Below are 14,402 nucleotides of genomic sequence, written 5' to 3'. Positions count from 1 at the left end.
GCTTCACGGTGGAAACCAGGCATGTAGAGTCCATCCGTTCACCTTCTCTGCGTCGCACAAAGAAACGGTGGTTGGAACCAAAGATCTCAAATTTGGACTCAACAGACCAAAGCACAGATTTCCACTGGTCTAATGTCCATTCCTTGTGTTCTTCAGCCCAAACAAGTCTCTTCTGCTTGTTGCCTGTCCTTAGCAGTGGTTTCCTAGCAGCCATTTTACAATGAAGGCCTGCTTCACAAAGTCTCCTCTTAACAGTTGTTGTAGAAACATGTCTGCTGCTAGAACTCTGTGTGGCATTGACCTGGTCTCTAATCTGAGCTGCTGTTAACCTGCGATTTCTGAGGCTGGTGAGTCGGATAAACTTATCCTCAGAAGCAGAGGTGACTCTTGGTCTTCCTTTCCTGGGGTTGTCCTCATGTGAGCCAGTTTCTTTGTAGTGCTTGATGGTTTTTGACACTGCACTTGGGGACACTTTCAAAGTTTGCCAAATTTTTTGGACTGACTGACCTTCAATTCTTAAAGTAATGATGGCCACTCGTTTTTCTTTACTTAGCGGCTTTTTTCTTGCCATAATACAACTTTTAACAGTCTATTCAGTAGGACTATCAGCTGTGTATCCATCAGACTTTTACACAACACAACTGATGGTCCCAACCCCATTTATAAGGCAAGAAATCCCACTTATTAAACCTGACAGGGCACACCTGTTAATTTAAAACCATTCCCGGTGACTACCTCTTGAAGCTCATTGAGAGAATGCCAACAGTGTGCAAAGCAGTCATCAAAGCAAAAGGTGGCTACTTTGAAGAACCTAGAATATAAGACATAATTTCAGTTGTTTCATACTTTTTTGTTAAGTATATAATTCCACATGTGTTAATTCATAGTTTTGATGCCTTCAGTGTGAATGTACAATTTTCATAGTCATGAAAATACAGAAAAATCTTTAATTGAGAATGTGTGTCCACACTTTTGGTCTGTACTGTACGTGTAAACCAAGTATGTGTTATGTACATACCGTTCATTTTTCTTCCATAAGTACCGGTATATTTGTACACGTCATCTTTTTCAGGCAGATTCGACTTGAGATTCGCCTGAAAAAGCACCAAACATGCGCCCCATAAAATAAACATGGTGCACAAAAATGTCATACAGTGGCATGTAAAGGTTTGGGCACCCCTGGTCAAAATCTACCGTTATTGTGAACAGTTAATCAAGTTTAAGATGAAATGGTCACTAAAAGGCCTAAAGATTTAACCCCTTCACAACCTATTACATATATAAATGGAGGTCATGTCCCTGCACTCCTTGCGGTCTCTGGCATGAGCCAGCATGTTTACTGACACATGTCAGTTGATTTTAGCAGCAGCACAAAGCAGAAGGCGGCTACAAGGAGATAGCAAAGCGTTTTTTCTTTTTACCCTATCCTCAGTTCGAAATGTAATTAAGAAATGGTAGTTAACAGGAATAGTGGAGGTCAAGATAAAGTCTGGATGACCAAGCAAATTTTCAGTGAGAGCTGCTCATAGGATTGATAGAGAGGCAAATCAGAACTCTCGCTTGACTGCAAGAGACATTCAGAAAGATTTGGCAGACTCTGAAGTTGTGGCACACTGTTGTACAGTTCAGAGACACCTGCTCAAATATAGCCTTCATCGAAGAATCATCAGAAGAAAACCTCTCCTTTGTACACACCATCAAATTGAGCATCAGAAGTATGCAAAAAAACATCTAAACAAGCCTTATACATTTTGGAAACAAGTCCTGTCGACCGATGAGGTTAAAATAGAGCTCTACCTATCTCACCTACCCCCAAGGAAGAAGTGATTGCGAAACACGTCTCGGGGTCTTTCCTGTCTGAGCAGTGCATGGTATCTCACCTACCTCCCCCCCAAGGAAGAAGCGACTGCGAAACGCGCATTGAGGTCTTTCCAGTCTGAGCAGTGTATCATCCCAGGTACAGCATTTACACGCTGACACTCCTAACTCTGTCCCCATGTGCATTTCCTTTTCAGTCTTTCCAGGCTAACCATTTAGCCGTCTTCTACACATATACTGCATTACAATTGCAGTGTTATGAATGCCTTCACATCTATTCAGGTGCATACTACCTGCTACCTTTGCATTAACACTATTTTAGCTATGAATTTTGCATTATAGCACTTTATCATTATCATAGCGATATAGTATAATGTTACAGGTTATATATGTGGCACCCCTAGGGGTATTTGCCACAAAAATAGTTACTGACAGTAAGTACAAATACTAAAATAGCAAGACTGCACTACCACCTCCGGCCAGAAGGGGGAGCTCCAGAGACTCCCCTTGATCCATTCTGGTCTGAGAGAAGAAATGGCAGTTGGGCCAAGGAGCTGATAGTGAGAGGTCATACAGTTGAATCTCTAAGAGCCCTGTGACTGTTACCAGGCCTAAATCACCAGCCTGAGGAGAAGAGGGATAGAGAAAAAGGACATTGTGAGAACCGGGTAGCATTAATCACTACCCAGAACAGGCGCAAAGACGGATACCGGATCCGTGGCTGTATTCATTATATATAATACAGCAACCGGAAAAACGTGAGGTGATATCAGCTTCACTAGGGTCGGATGCAGCAACAGACACAGAGTTCAGCGGTACTCCCAGAGGGGGTAAACCGATAAAAGGACTCGGGTTGCCCGTCGAACCAGGACCCGGAGGGGACAGATTGGGCCGGCAGCCAGTTCACATACAGCAGCAGGGCCACACAGAAATTGCGCACAATAAGAGGCGAAGACCCCGGCAGGGTCAAAGTAACTCAGAGTTCCCATACAGACTCCGGTGACAGGACTGGTTGTAAATCCTTTTATGTTAAAGTAAACTGGTTAAACGTTTCAGTGCCTCAGTCTTTCATTTGGACAATAGCCATCTATCCAGGATCAGGATCGTCACCGCTGGGAGAACCTGCTGCTGATCAAGTAAGTGCCTGTCCCCTCATGATACCCCTTACACTGTGCATTGCCTGAGGCCACAGCACCGGGTCAAGCCACCCGTGACATCCCCCTCAAGAGACAGACTCCATTGGTCCGGTGCTGGGTATCCCGGTCTCCTGGGCGTCACAATTGGCGTCACGAACAGGATCTAGCCAGCCCGTATACCGGGTATTGTGTGCCGTGATTGGAGCCCAAAACTGTGAAAACTGGGATGAAAAATCTTGAAAATTGACTTTATTAAAGAAAAATCCATTCCCCATTGAAAACTATTGAAAGTGACTTTTCCCCATTGGTTATAATGGAGTAAAGATGGCCGCCATCCCCTGAGGTAATCACTTCATAACCGTTAGGCACGAGACTGTTAATTGAGCTACGCCATCACCTGAGCCCCAGTCTAACTGAAAAACTTCAGAATCCGCCATTACAGAGCGCGGTGGGTGGGAGCAGCAGGGGGCGTGTCATTGTGGGCGGCACCAAGCTGAGCGCTCTGACATCAGAGCAAGGGGAAAATCGATCCTGCTGCACAGCGGAACGAATCTACACTATCCCGACGGAAGCGGAGGACCGGAAGGGTCCGGATTAACTAAGGGGGCACAGTATGTCGCAGCACGGAGACGCCGCAGCACTCGGCAACGCTAATGCAGATGAAAGACAGAGTGTCAATAGAGAGTCCGGCAGCGCAGCGGTGCAAGGAGTGGCGCCCATCATGCCGGTGCTGATGCCATATACCCCGGGTGGCCCATGGCTTCCAATGTATGAAGGTGAGCCTAATACCCTTGACGATTTCAGAGAAAAGATGCTGGCCCATTTTGACATGTTCCCTGTGGGTGAAGTTCAGCGTGTTAGTCTCCTGATGATGCAGTTAAGTGGCCATGCTAAGCGAGAAGTCACAGCATGGGCAGCTGATCTAAAAGTCACTGTTGAACGCATATTTGCTGGATTAAAAGCTACATTTGAAACCACGGCCAGCAGCAAAGCTAAAATACGATTCTTTAGTTGCAAACAAAAAGCTAATGAGGGCGTGAGAGACTTTGCCTTAAACCTGCAGGAAGCCCTTAAATCACTTACACTGGCTGAACCCATTTTTAACACCGGAGCGGATAAACTGCTAAGAGATCAATTTATTCAGGGACTCTACACCCCTTCTCACCGGGGGCATGTGAGCATGCTTGTTTTTAAGAACCCTGAATTGACATTTGCCCAATTAAAGGAGAGCGCTATACGTCTCCAGCTGGCAGAGGCACCTCGGGATCTGGATCCTGCGCAACCCATGGCAGAGGCACCTCAACAACAGGGAGTGCCAGTGACATCAGCTATGTCTGGGGCCATTGCTAAGCCCCTGGGGCCCAGTACTAATGAGGCTCTTCAACAAAAGCTTGACTCTTTAGCTGATGTTGTTGCTTCAATGGCTAAAACCATGCAGGAGATGAGAGGACACAAGATGGAGTTGGCAAACTGTAGAGAGGATGTTCCATGGATGAGACCCCGGAGATACCCGACATGGAGAGGACGACCCCGCGACCGCTACCAACCGGATGGACAGCCCATTTGCCGCCGTTGCCAGCAGCCGGGCCACTTTGCACGAGATTGTGATTTAAACGGGAATCCCCTGGGAATGCGGGCCGCTTCGCAGGAATGAACTTTCAAGGCCCAACACCCTGGCACGACAGGTACATCGGAGGACGACCCATTATCCCTATCGTGCTGGACGGAATTCCCCTCAACGCTTTGCTGGACACAGGTTCCCAGATTTCATCTATACCGTATATCCTTTATAAGAGGTACTGGGCTGATGCAGATATTGATAAAGGGCCCTCTGATGTTGAACTAGATATATGGGCCAGTAATGGTAAGTTGGTACCGAAACTAGGATTCAGGGAGATGACCATAAAGATTGGTAAAGTAGAACTGAAGAAACAGGGTATAATTGTTGTTGATGTTGACCGGCGGAACTGTGAACCAACTGTATTGATAGGAATGAATGTGTTAGAGAACTGCTTTTCCGAAGTCATTTCTGTCTTACAGCAAATTGCTGAAACTGCCCAATCCTGCCAGCAGAGAGTTCTCCGGAGGGAAATAAAAGTATTGATGTTAAGGCAACAGGTAGAAGTTGCAGGTGGAGAAATCGGCAGTGTGAGGGTAAGTGATCCAACGTCTATTGTAATCCCACCAAAAACAGAAATGCTGGTATGGTGTAGAGCAGCCATTGGTACTAAGGGACGAGATTATCAAGCCTTAATAGAACCAGTGTACACCGACAGCAGGCCCACTATACTCACAGCACGAGGGATAGTCGAGGTACACCGGGGACGAGTGCCGGTACGACTTTTGAACTGTGGAGAGGAAGAGGTCACTTTGCCAAGGTATGCTACAATGGCAAAGCTATATACTGTTGACAACAATGCCATCACAACCATTGAGCCCTTAGAACCAACCTGTCAGGTGGAAGGCAATGGCTCAGATGGAGAAATGGAGGATTGGTGCCAACAGCTACACGTGGGCATAAATTCAACACCTACCCATCAAAAACAAGGGGTGTATAGGCTAGTGACGGAATATGAACAAGTCTTCAGTAAACACCCATTGGACTTCGGACGGATAGAAGGGGTAGAACACACAATCCCCACAGGTGACCATCCCCCAATAAAAGAAAGATATAGACCCATACCGCCCGCTCACTATCAATGTGCAAAAGATATGCTGAGGGAAATGAAACAGGCCGGGGTAATAAGAGACAGCTGTAGCCCCTGGGCGGCCCCTCTAGTGATTGTCAAAAAAAAGGACGGAACCATGAGAATGTGCGTAGACTACCGGAAGATTAATAACATCACCCATAAAGACGCCTACCCCTTGCCTAGGATAGAAGAGTCCTTAACTGCTTTGAAATCTGCTAATTATTTTTCCACCTTAGACTTAACAAGCGGGTATTGGCAAGTCCCTGTGGCTGAGAGAGATAAGGAAAAGACGGCATTCACCACACCAATGGGTCTATGTGAATTTAATCGCATGCCGTTCGGACTCTGCAACGCATCCGGTACCTTCCAGCGGCTGATGGAATGCTGCCTCGGACACAAGAACTTCGAGACCGTCCTCCTGTACCTAGATGATGTGATCGTCTACTCAAAGACTTACGAACAACACTTAATAGACCTGGCAGAAGTGTTCGAAGCCTTATCCAGGTATGGCATGAAAGTCAAGCCATCCAAATGTCACCTTCTCAAGCCAAAGGTACAGTACCTGGGACACATCGTGAGTTCGGAGGGAGTAGCACCAGATCCCGAGAAAATAAGCGCCATAAGGGATTGGCCAAGACCTACCAGCGCAAAAGAAGTGAGACAATTCCTGGGATTGGTGGGTTACTATCGCAGATTTATAAAAGGATTTACCAAGTTGGCAGCACCCTTGCAAGACACCTTGGTAGGGCAGACGAAGAAACCTTCAAACCGAAACCCTCCTTTTCAGTGGAACGACGAAAGGGAAGACTCCTTTGAACAACTAAAGAAGGCACTAACCGGAGAAGAGGTTCTGGCATACCCAGATTACCATCAACCTTTCATCCTCTACACCGATGCCAGTAATGTGGGACTAGGAGCGGTGCTGTCGCAAAAGCAAGAAGGTCGGGAGAAAGTCATCGCCTTTGCAAGTAGAAAGCTCCGGCCTACTGAAAGAAATTCAGAAAATTACAGCTCCTTCAAATTGGAACTACTGGCAGTAGTTTGGGCTGTGACGGAGCGTTTCAAACACTATCTGGCCGCTGCAGAATTTATTGTCTATACTGACAACAATCCGTTGACCCACCTGGACACAGCCAAATTAGGTGCGTTAGAACAGCGATGGATAGCCCGGTTATCTAATTACAACTTCATAATCAAGTATCGAGCAGGTCGCAAGAATGGAAATGCCGATGCCCTATCCCGGATGCCACACTTGAGAGATGTAGAAGAGGAAACGGGGGAGCTTGAAGAAATTGAACTACCAGCCTTCCATCGTCCCAAGGCAAAACATCATCAGTCAAGTACCTATCAGAAACAACAAGAGGTGAATTTTAATCCGTTAGCACACCATAGATGGGCTGACACCCAAGACAGCAATCCGGCTGTGAAGTTGGTGAAGGAACTGTTGACTGAGCAAAGTGCATATCCCTATGAGGATGCCCCAGAAGAGACGCATCAACTCTGGAAAGAGAGAGGCAAAATGTTCCTGTATCAAGGGAAGCTCTGTAGAAGATACACCAATCCGAAAACACATGAATTGGTTTGGCAGATTATTGTGCCTAAACAAGATGTGAAGATGGTCCTCGAAGCTTACCATAATGGTGCTGGTCACTTCGGTTGGAAAAAGTTAGAAGTACTTCTAAGAGAAAGATTTTATTGGGTCGGGATGAGAAAATCAATCGAACAGTGGTGCAGAAATTGTGGCCCGTGTAACCTCAGAAGAAACGATCAAAAGAACCAAAGAGCACCACTGCAGCCCATAATCACCAAACAACCACTTGAACTTGTAGCCATGGACCACGTGAAGTTGACACCAAGCCGGTCCGGCTATGTCTATGCCTTGACCATCGTGGACCATTATTCACGTTTCTTGGTAGTAGTACCCGTAAAAGATCTGACAGCAAAAACAGCAGCCAAAGCATTCCAAACGTACTTTTGTAGACCCCATGGATATCTGGAACAGGTTCTCACCGACCAAGGTACAGCCTTTGAATCAGAGATCTTCAGAGAATTCTGTAATATGTATGGTTGCAAAAAGATCCGGACGACGGCTTATCATCCACAAACAAACGGCTTATGCGAGAAGATGAACCATATTGTAATAGACCTACTAAAGACTTTACCTGAGACAGAAAGGAATCAATGGCCAGAGAAATTGCCTGACTTGGTGGATCTGTATAATCATGTCCCGGTGAGCTCCACCAATTGCACCCCAGCTTACCTTATGCGTGCAAGACCCGGCCAATTACCAATCGATCTAGAAATGGGAATTCTGAAACCAGACGCAGAAGTCCAAGACTCCAATTGGGATATCATACGGCAAAAGCAGTATCGCCAAGTGCAAGAGAGTGTGGAAAGAAGCCTTCAGCAAACTAGAGAAAGACAAGAGCGAACTTTCAACCAGAATGCTCTAGCGACCCCATTAAGACCGGGTGACCAAGTGCTCAAGAGAAATCGTCGAACCAATAAACTAGACAATCAGTGGGAAGCCGTACCCTACACAGTTTTACCAACAAGAATGGATAATCCTAAAATGTGTCTCATTAGCAAAAACGGGGGCTTATCATCTGTACTAGTGTCAAGAGACAATCTTAAATTATGTCCGGAAGCATTGAAAGAGACAGAAGTTGTCCAGCCAGAACCAGAAGTTATTCAACCCATGCAGGTCCAACCAGTAAAGGAAAAAGAAGAGGAAATGTATCACACCTGTATAGGAGACTTTCCCAAAACCCTACTAACATACCATGGTGCAGTAGTGGTTCCCATGGTGGCCTTTTACCCAACACCGAACCCAATACCAGAAGTCCCAAGACAGGAAGAGGCTGACCCCGTACTACAGGAGATTCCAGGCCAGGAAGAACAGATTCCTGATCAGAGTGATCCCATTCACGGTGGACTTGCCAACTCCATAGTCGTGGAATTATGTTTAGCAGAGCGGGCAGATACTACATCCGCAGTAGACAGTAGTACACCACATGAAGAGACACCGCTATTACGTAGATCACAGCGTAGTACCCAGGGTCAATTACCGGCCAGGTATGCAGATTACCAACTATAAAGCTCATAATGTGTATTGTATGTATGTTATGCCGTATATAGTTAAACAGAAAATGTAGTATAGTCATTGCTATCAGTCTGCAACGTTTAAGCCCAGTGCCTACAGAGACTTGTCTGTATGAACTTATTGCATATTCTTGAACTTTTTATCAGCCCGGAGGCACTAAATCAAAGCTCCGGAAAGACTGCTTTTTGAACTTTGCTTTTTGCTCTTTTTGAACTTTCTTTAGACTTTATATTGATAACTCCGTTGGAAAAATGGAACTAAATTCCTGGACACTAAGTACAGTGCCGTTCCTAATACCTTCAAGGATAGAACTGTATTAATGGACGCTATTTGAAGTGACTTTTTACAGAACTCTATTTTTGTTTCCTTGAGTGGTTTTTGTAACTTTTCATTTTTAAGACTCTGTACATATTAATTGTTATTTCAAAATGTTATTGTCCCACAGTCCCGGAGTACTGTTCTTAACTAAGGGGGAATGTGGCACCCCTAGGGGTATTTGCCACAAAAATAGTTACTGACAGTAAGTACAAATACTAAAATAGCAAGACTGCACTACCACCTCCGGCCAGAAGGGGGAGCTCCAGAGACTCCCCTTGATCCATTCTGGTCTGAGAGAAGAAATGGCAGTTGGGCCAAGGAGCTGATGGTGAGAGGTCATACAGTTGAATCTCTAACAGCCCTGTGACTGTTACCAGGCCTAAATCACCGGCCTGAGGAGAAGAGGGATAGAGAAAAAGGACATTGTGAGAACCGGGTAGCATTAATCACTACCCAGAACAGGCGCAAAGACGGATACCGGATCCGTGGCTGTATTCATTATATATAATACAGCAACCGGAAAAACGTGAGGTGATATCAGCTTCACTAGGGTCGGATGCAGCAACAGACACAGAGTTCAGCGGTACTCCCAGAGGGGGTAAACCGATAAAAGGACTCGGGTTGCCCGTCGAACCAGGACCCGGAGGGGACAGATTGGGCCGGCAGCCAGTTCACATACAGCAGCAGAGCCACACAGAAATTGCGCACAATAAGAGGCGAAGACCCCGGCAGGGTCAAAGTAACTCAGAGTTCCCATACAGACTCCGGTGACAGGACTGGTTGTAAATCCTTTTATGTTAAAGTAAACTGGTTAAACGTTTCAGTGCCTCAGTCTTTCATTTGGACAATAGCCATCTATCCAGGATCAGGATCGTCACCGCTGGGAGAACCTGCTGCTGATCAAGTAAGTGCCTGTCCCCTCATGATACCCCTTACACTGTGCATTGCCTGAGGCCACAGCACCGGGTCAAGCCACCCGTGACATCCCCCTCAAGAGACAGACTCCATTGGTCCGGTGCTGGGTATCCCGGTCTCCTGGGCGTCACATATACTAGAGTCCTTGATAGGGCGTTGATCCAGGGAACTAGTCCGATTGCCGTATGTGGAGTCGGGAAGGATTTTTTTTCCCCCAATGTGGAGCTTACTCTTTGCCACATGGGTTTTTTTGCCTTCCTCTGGATCAACATGTTAGGGCATGTTAGGTTAGGCTATGGGTTGAACTAGATGGACTTGGTCTTCCTTCAACCTTAATAACTATATTACTACCGGTATGTTATATAGTTTTCACCTTATGAACTTTCTTTTTACCGTGACTAAATACACGTGCCACTTTATTCCTGCTGTAATACCGTTATTTTTTTAAAATTACTTTTGCACATATGCAATAGCACTTTACCCCCTTTTTTACCTGCTTACAAGGGACATTTAATTCATTTTTTACTATTTTGATTGTGTAAATTTGTCTTACCTGCCATAATTATGGTTTACTTAAAAAATCATTCTGCTCAGCTGTCATTCTGTCATGTGTTCCCATAACCCTGGTATGTAATATTTTGTTATCAATTTTATCTTTATATTTATATTAGTAAAAGTCTCACTTTTAGTCGGGTTTTTGTACTTCACTCTTTTTTGATTCCATACAATTTTTGGAAGTCTCCCTATTTATAACTAAGTGGTCATTCTTCGGGCATTCATTTATTTAGGTACTAACCATGTAGGGTGCTAAAACTTTTGCACATGTCCATTTTCCTTTTTGGAATTTTTAAAATGTTAAAGATTAAAATATATTTTCTTTTTTGCCTAATATATAAAGGAATTGCGTCATCTGTAACTTTGGGCCTTTTAGAGATCATTTCATCTTCAACTTGCTTAACTGTTCACAATAATTAATTTTGACCAGGGGTGAACAAACTTTAACATGGCACTGTATGTGCATATGATCGCTGTTATGTTAATTCTTTTAACTGCTTCAGGGTTCAGAAACCCTGAAGTGGCTAAAAGAAGTGACTTTTTCTCATTCTTTGCGTGACTTTAGCTAGAAAGCCGCCCTTTCTCTGCACTTCTCAGCAGAGGGGGAAAGACGCCTTAGGAACATTTCTGTTGTCATTGTTCTGTCGTAAATCTCAGCCGTTGTGCTGACATCTAAATGGCGGGTTTGTGCACATACCCTAAAAGCAAATAAACTAGTTATGAGGATCATTTAGGCAGTCCCCTCTAAAGTTGCTCCACTGGTGTATGGCGCTCACATGAAAACAGAACAGCCAATGGCCCATTCTGCACTTGCTGTGCTCGTTTATACTTCTAGCTTTTCTATTTCATCTGGAAACATGAATTCACGCCGTATTAAAACTGCAAGTGACCTTCACCCGTGCCTGCATTAATCAATAAAATATCAATACTGTATGAATTATGTGTGACCTTTATTTAATTCATATAAAGAGCTGTCTTCTGACCACTGAAACGGATAATCTCGTAATGGGCGCTGCTTCTACGTGTGATAGAAAATGGGAAACAAAAGTTTTTCCCCTCAAATATGCTTCATTAACTTGATGGAATATGGCCACAAATCGCTAAAAATTCAATTTACATAAAAAGTTGTTAGTTATTGCACAACAAAAGGTTTAGATAATATAAACCGAACAGAGAAACAATCAATCAGTCAGGTCACACAGTGATGAGCACATGAAAATTCACCACCTCTGCCCCCAAAAAATTGAACAACAAGCTAGCGCCATATTACTGCTAGTTCGCAGCATGGTAGCTCAGTGGATAGCACAGCAGCCTTGCAGCGCTGGGGTCCTGGGATCAAATCCCACCAAGGACAACATCTGCAAAGAGTTTGTATGTTCTACCCGTGTTTGTGTGGGTTTCCTCCGGGGTTCTCCAGCTTCTTCCCACACTGCAAAGACATACTGATAGGGAATCTAGACTGCAAGCTTCAGTTGGGACAGAGGTGCTGATGACTGGGGAATTAATGGTGCTATATAAGCAATGCATAATAAATAAAAGGAAATAATATTCAAACAAATGCCCACACAATTTCATTATGATACAGGAAAGATATATATCTTGGTACCGTGTTAGCCAGTAGATAGAAAAATATTTAGAATTGAGTCAGTTGCTAGGTTGACAGTTATTTCTCCCTTCCTCCCCATGCACATGCACACTTTGTCAGTCGTTTGGCTATCAGCCATTTGTCCCCTTTCCTCTCCATGTTCATGGCAGACAGCTATGTCTTCCTTCCTCCCCATGTACATGCACACTTGGTCAGTCACTGGGCTGACAGCTATGTCTTCCTTCCTCCCCTTGTACATGCACACTTGGCCAGTCCTTTGGCAGACAGCTATGTCTTCCTTCCTCCCCTTGTACATGCACACTTGGTCAGTCACTGGGCTGACAGATAGGTCTTCCTTCCTCCCCATGTACATGCACACTTGGTCAGTCACTGGGCTGACCGCTATTTCTCCCTTACTCCCCATGCGCAACTTGGTCAGTCGCAAGGTTGACAGTTATTTCTCCCTTCCACCCCATGCACATGCACACTTTGTCAGTCGTTTGGCTATCAGCCATTTGTCCCCTTTCCTCTCCATGTTCATTACTGACTGCTATTTCCCCCTTCCTCGCCATGTACATGCACACTTGGTTCAGTTGAGCATGCCTATATTTTCAATGGAGAGCTAAACGAGTAAGCCTCCATCTTATTTCCCTTCAGCACATAAAGGATTGGGCACGGATATTCTACAAGACACATTCTTCTTTCTCCGAACATCTGTCAAAATATTTGTACACCTAAAACATTATTATCAGTAGGTCAAACACATGGCAGAGAAGAGTCCCCATGGAGCCATAGTGTGTGCTCCTCAATTAGTTCTTTTCCCTAAATGCAATGATCTCTTTCCGACACATTCTGGTACACATTTGTTGTAAAGTTTTCGGTACATTGCTTACCGAACATCTAGTATTTGTCCAATTTATTCTGAAAACACCAACAAATACATGCAAATAAATTACACACTCAAAAATCAAAAGACAAAGTATAATACTTACAATAGATATCGAAAACAACTGGATCCGACTCCATTATTGTCATGCCATTTGGCATATAGTAAGTCACTACACATGAAAAATGTGCATTAATGTCATTTTTGGTCGACATGTACTGCAGTGAAGAGCGAATGTTATGAAGGCCACTTATTGAGTTTCTTTCTTTAGACCACTCTATAGAAACAACTGAACAAAAAAAAAAAACCTTGTTAAGAATGTTTCCTTTTAGGACATATCCCGCGTGTTCACTTTATAGAGCTTTTGCCATTCTTTTAACAATCAAGAGCACAAATAAGCATTAGACTGACAGGTGTCATAAAGACATGTCAGAAGTATTGATGGATTGGAGTTCGGGAGCTGAGACCCCACTGAACTGAAAGGGACCAAAATGTATAGCTTTTTACCTATTTTGTTACATCACAACTTTTGTTTAAATATTTTTGTAATCCGATCTGTGATGAATCAGCACCAAATAGTCTTATTTAGTGAAGTGAGAAAAATATAGGCGCAAATTAAATGTATGCGCTCAAAAAACTAAAAACTGGCATATGCATATGTATTCACCCCTTTTGCTATGAAGCCCCTAAAAAGTTCTGGTGCAAGCCATTACCTTCATAAGTCACATGCTTAGTGACAGGAAGTCCACCTATGCAATCTAAGGCTTCTTTCACACTTCCGTCGGTACAGGGCCGTCACAAAGCGTCGGTGCGACATACCGAAGGAAGTGTTTTCTTTCACATTTCCATCTGCGTTGCCCAGCAGGAAAGATCGTGAGAACGAGATTTCCTGCTGGACATGCGCAGTGTGAAACACTGGATGCGACGTATGGAAAAACGTTCCCTTGAATGTTTTTCCGAGACGATGGGCCGCCAAAACCGCATCCAGTGCACAACGGACGTGTGGCCATACGTCGCGATCCGTCGGCAATACAATTCTATGGGAAAAAACACATCCTGCGTGCAAATTTGCAGGATGCGTTTTTTTTTAGCAAAACGACGCATTGTGACGGATCCAAATAAACGGAAATGTGAAAGTAGCCTAAGTGTGACATGGTCTGTCAGTGCATACACACCTTTTCTGAAACAAGAGGCACCACTAACCAAACAACACCATGAAGACCAAAGAGATCTCCAAACAAATCAGGGACAAAGTTGTTGAGAAGTACAAGTCAGGGTTAGGCGATAACAAAATCCCAATCTCTGATATCCACTGGAGCACCATCAAATTCATTATCATCAAATGGAAAGAACATGCTACCACAACAAACCTGCCAAGAGATGGCCGCCCACCAAA

General features: G+C 44.4%; 1 protein-coding gene across 2 annotated transcripts in view; it reads right to left on the bottom strand.

Annotated features, from left to right (window-relative positions):
* The window catches only part of ALCAM (activated leukocyte cell adhesion molecule), a 142,709-nt gene that overhangs the window by 46,056 nt on the left and 82,251 nt on the right, over nucleotides 1-14,402 (bottom strand). For both annotated transcript variants that reach the window (XM_069757751.1, XM_069757750.1), the window contains exon 6: nucleotides 13,113-13,295. In XM_069757751.1, the coding sequence (XP_069613852.1) occupies nucleotides 13,113-13,295 (183 nt within the window). The remainder of the gene's footprint in view (nucleotides 1-13,112; nucleotides 13,296-14,402) is intronic.

The sequence above is a fragment of the Ranitomeya imitator genome, chromosome 3, assembly GCF_032444005.1.
Source record: "Ranitomeya imitator isolate aRanImi1 chromosome 3, aRanImi1.pri, whole genome shotgun sequence".
Classification (NCBI taxonomy): domain Eukaryota; kingdom Metazoa; phylum Chordata; class Amphibia; order Anura; family Dendrobatidae; genus Ranitomeya; species Ranitomeya imitator.
Note: the sequence above shows the minus strand (reverse complement) of the source record. Positions and strands in the feature narration are given on the sequence as shown.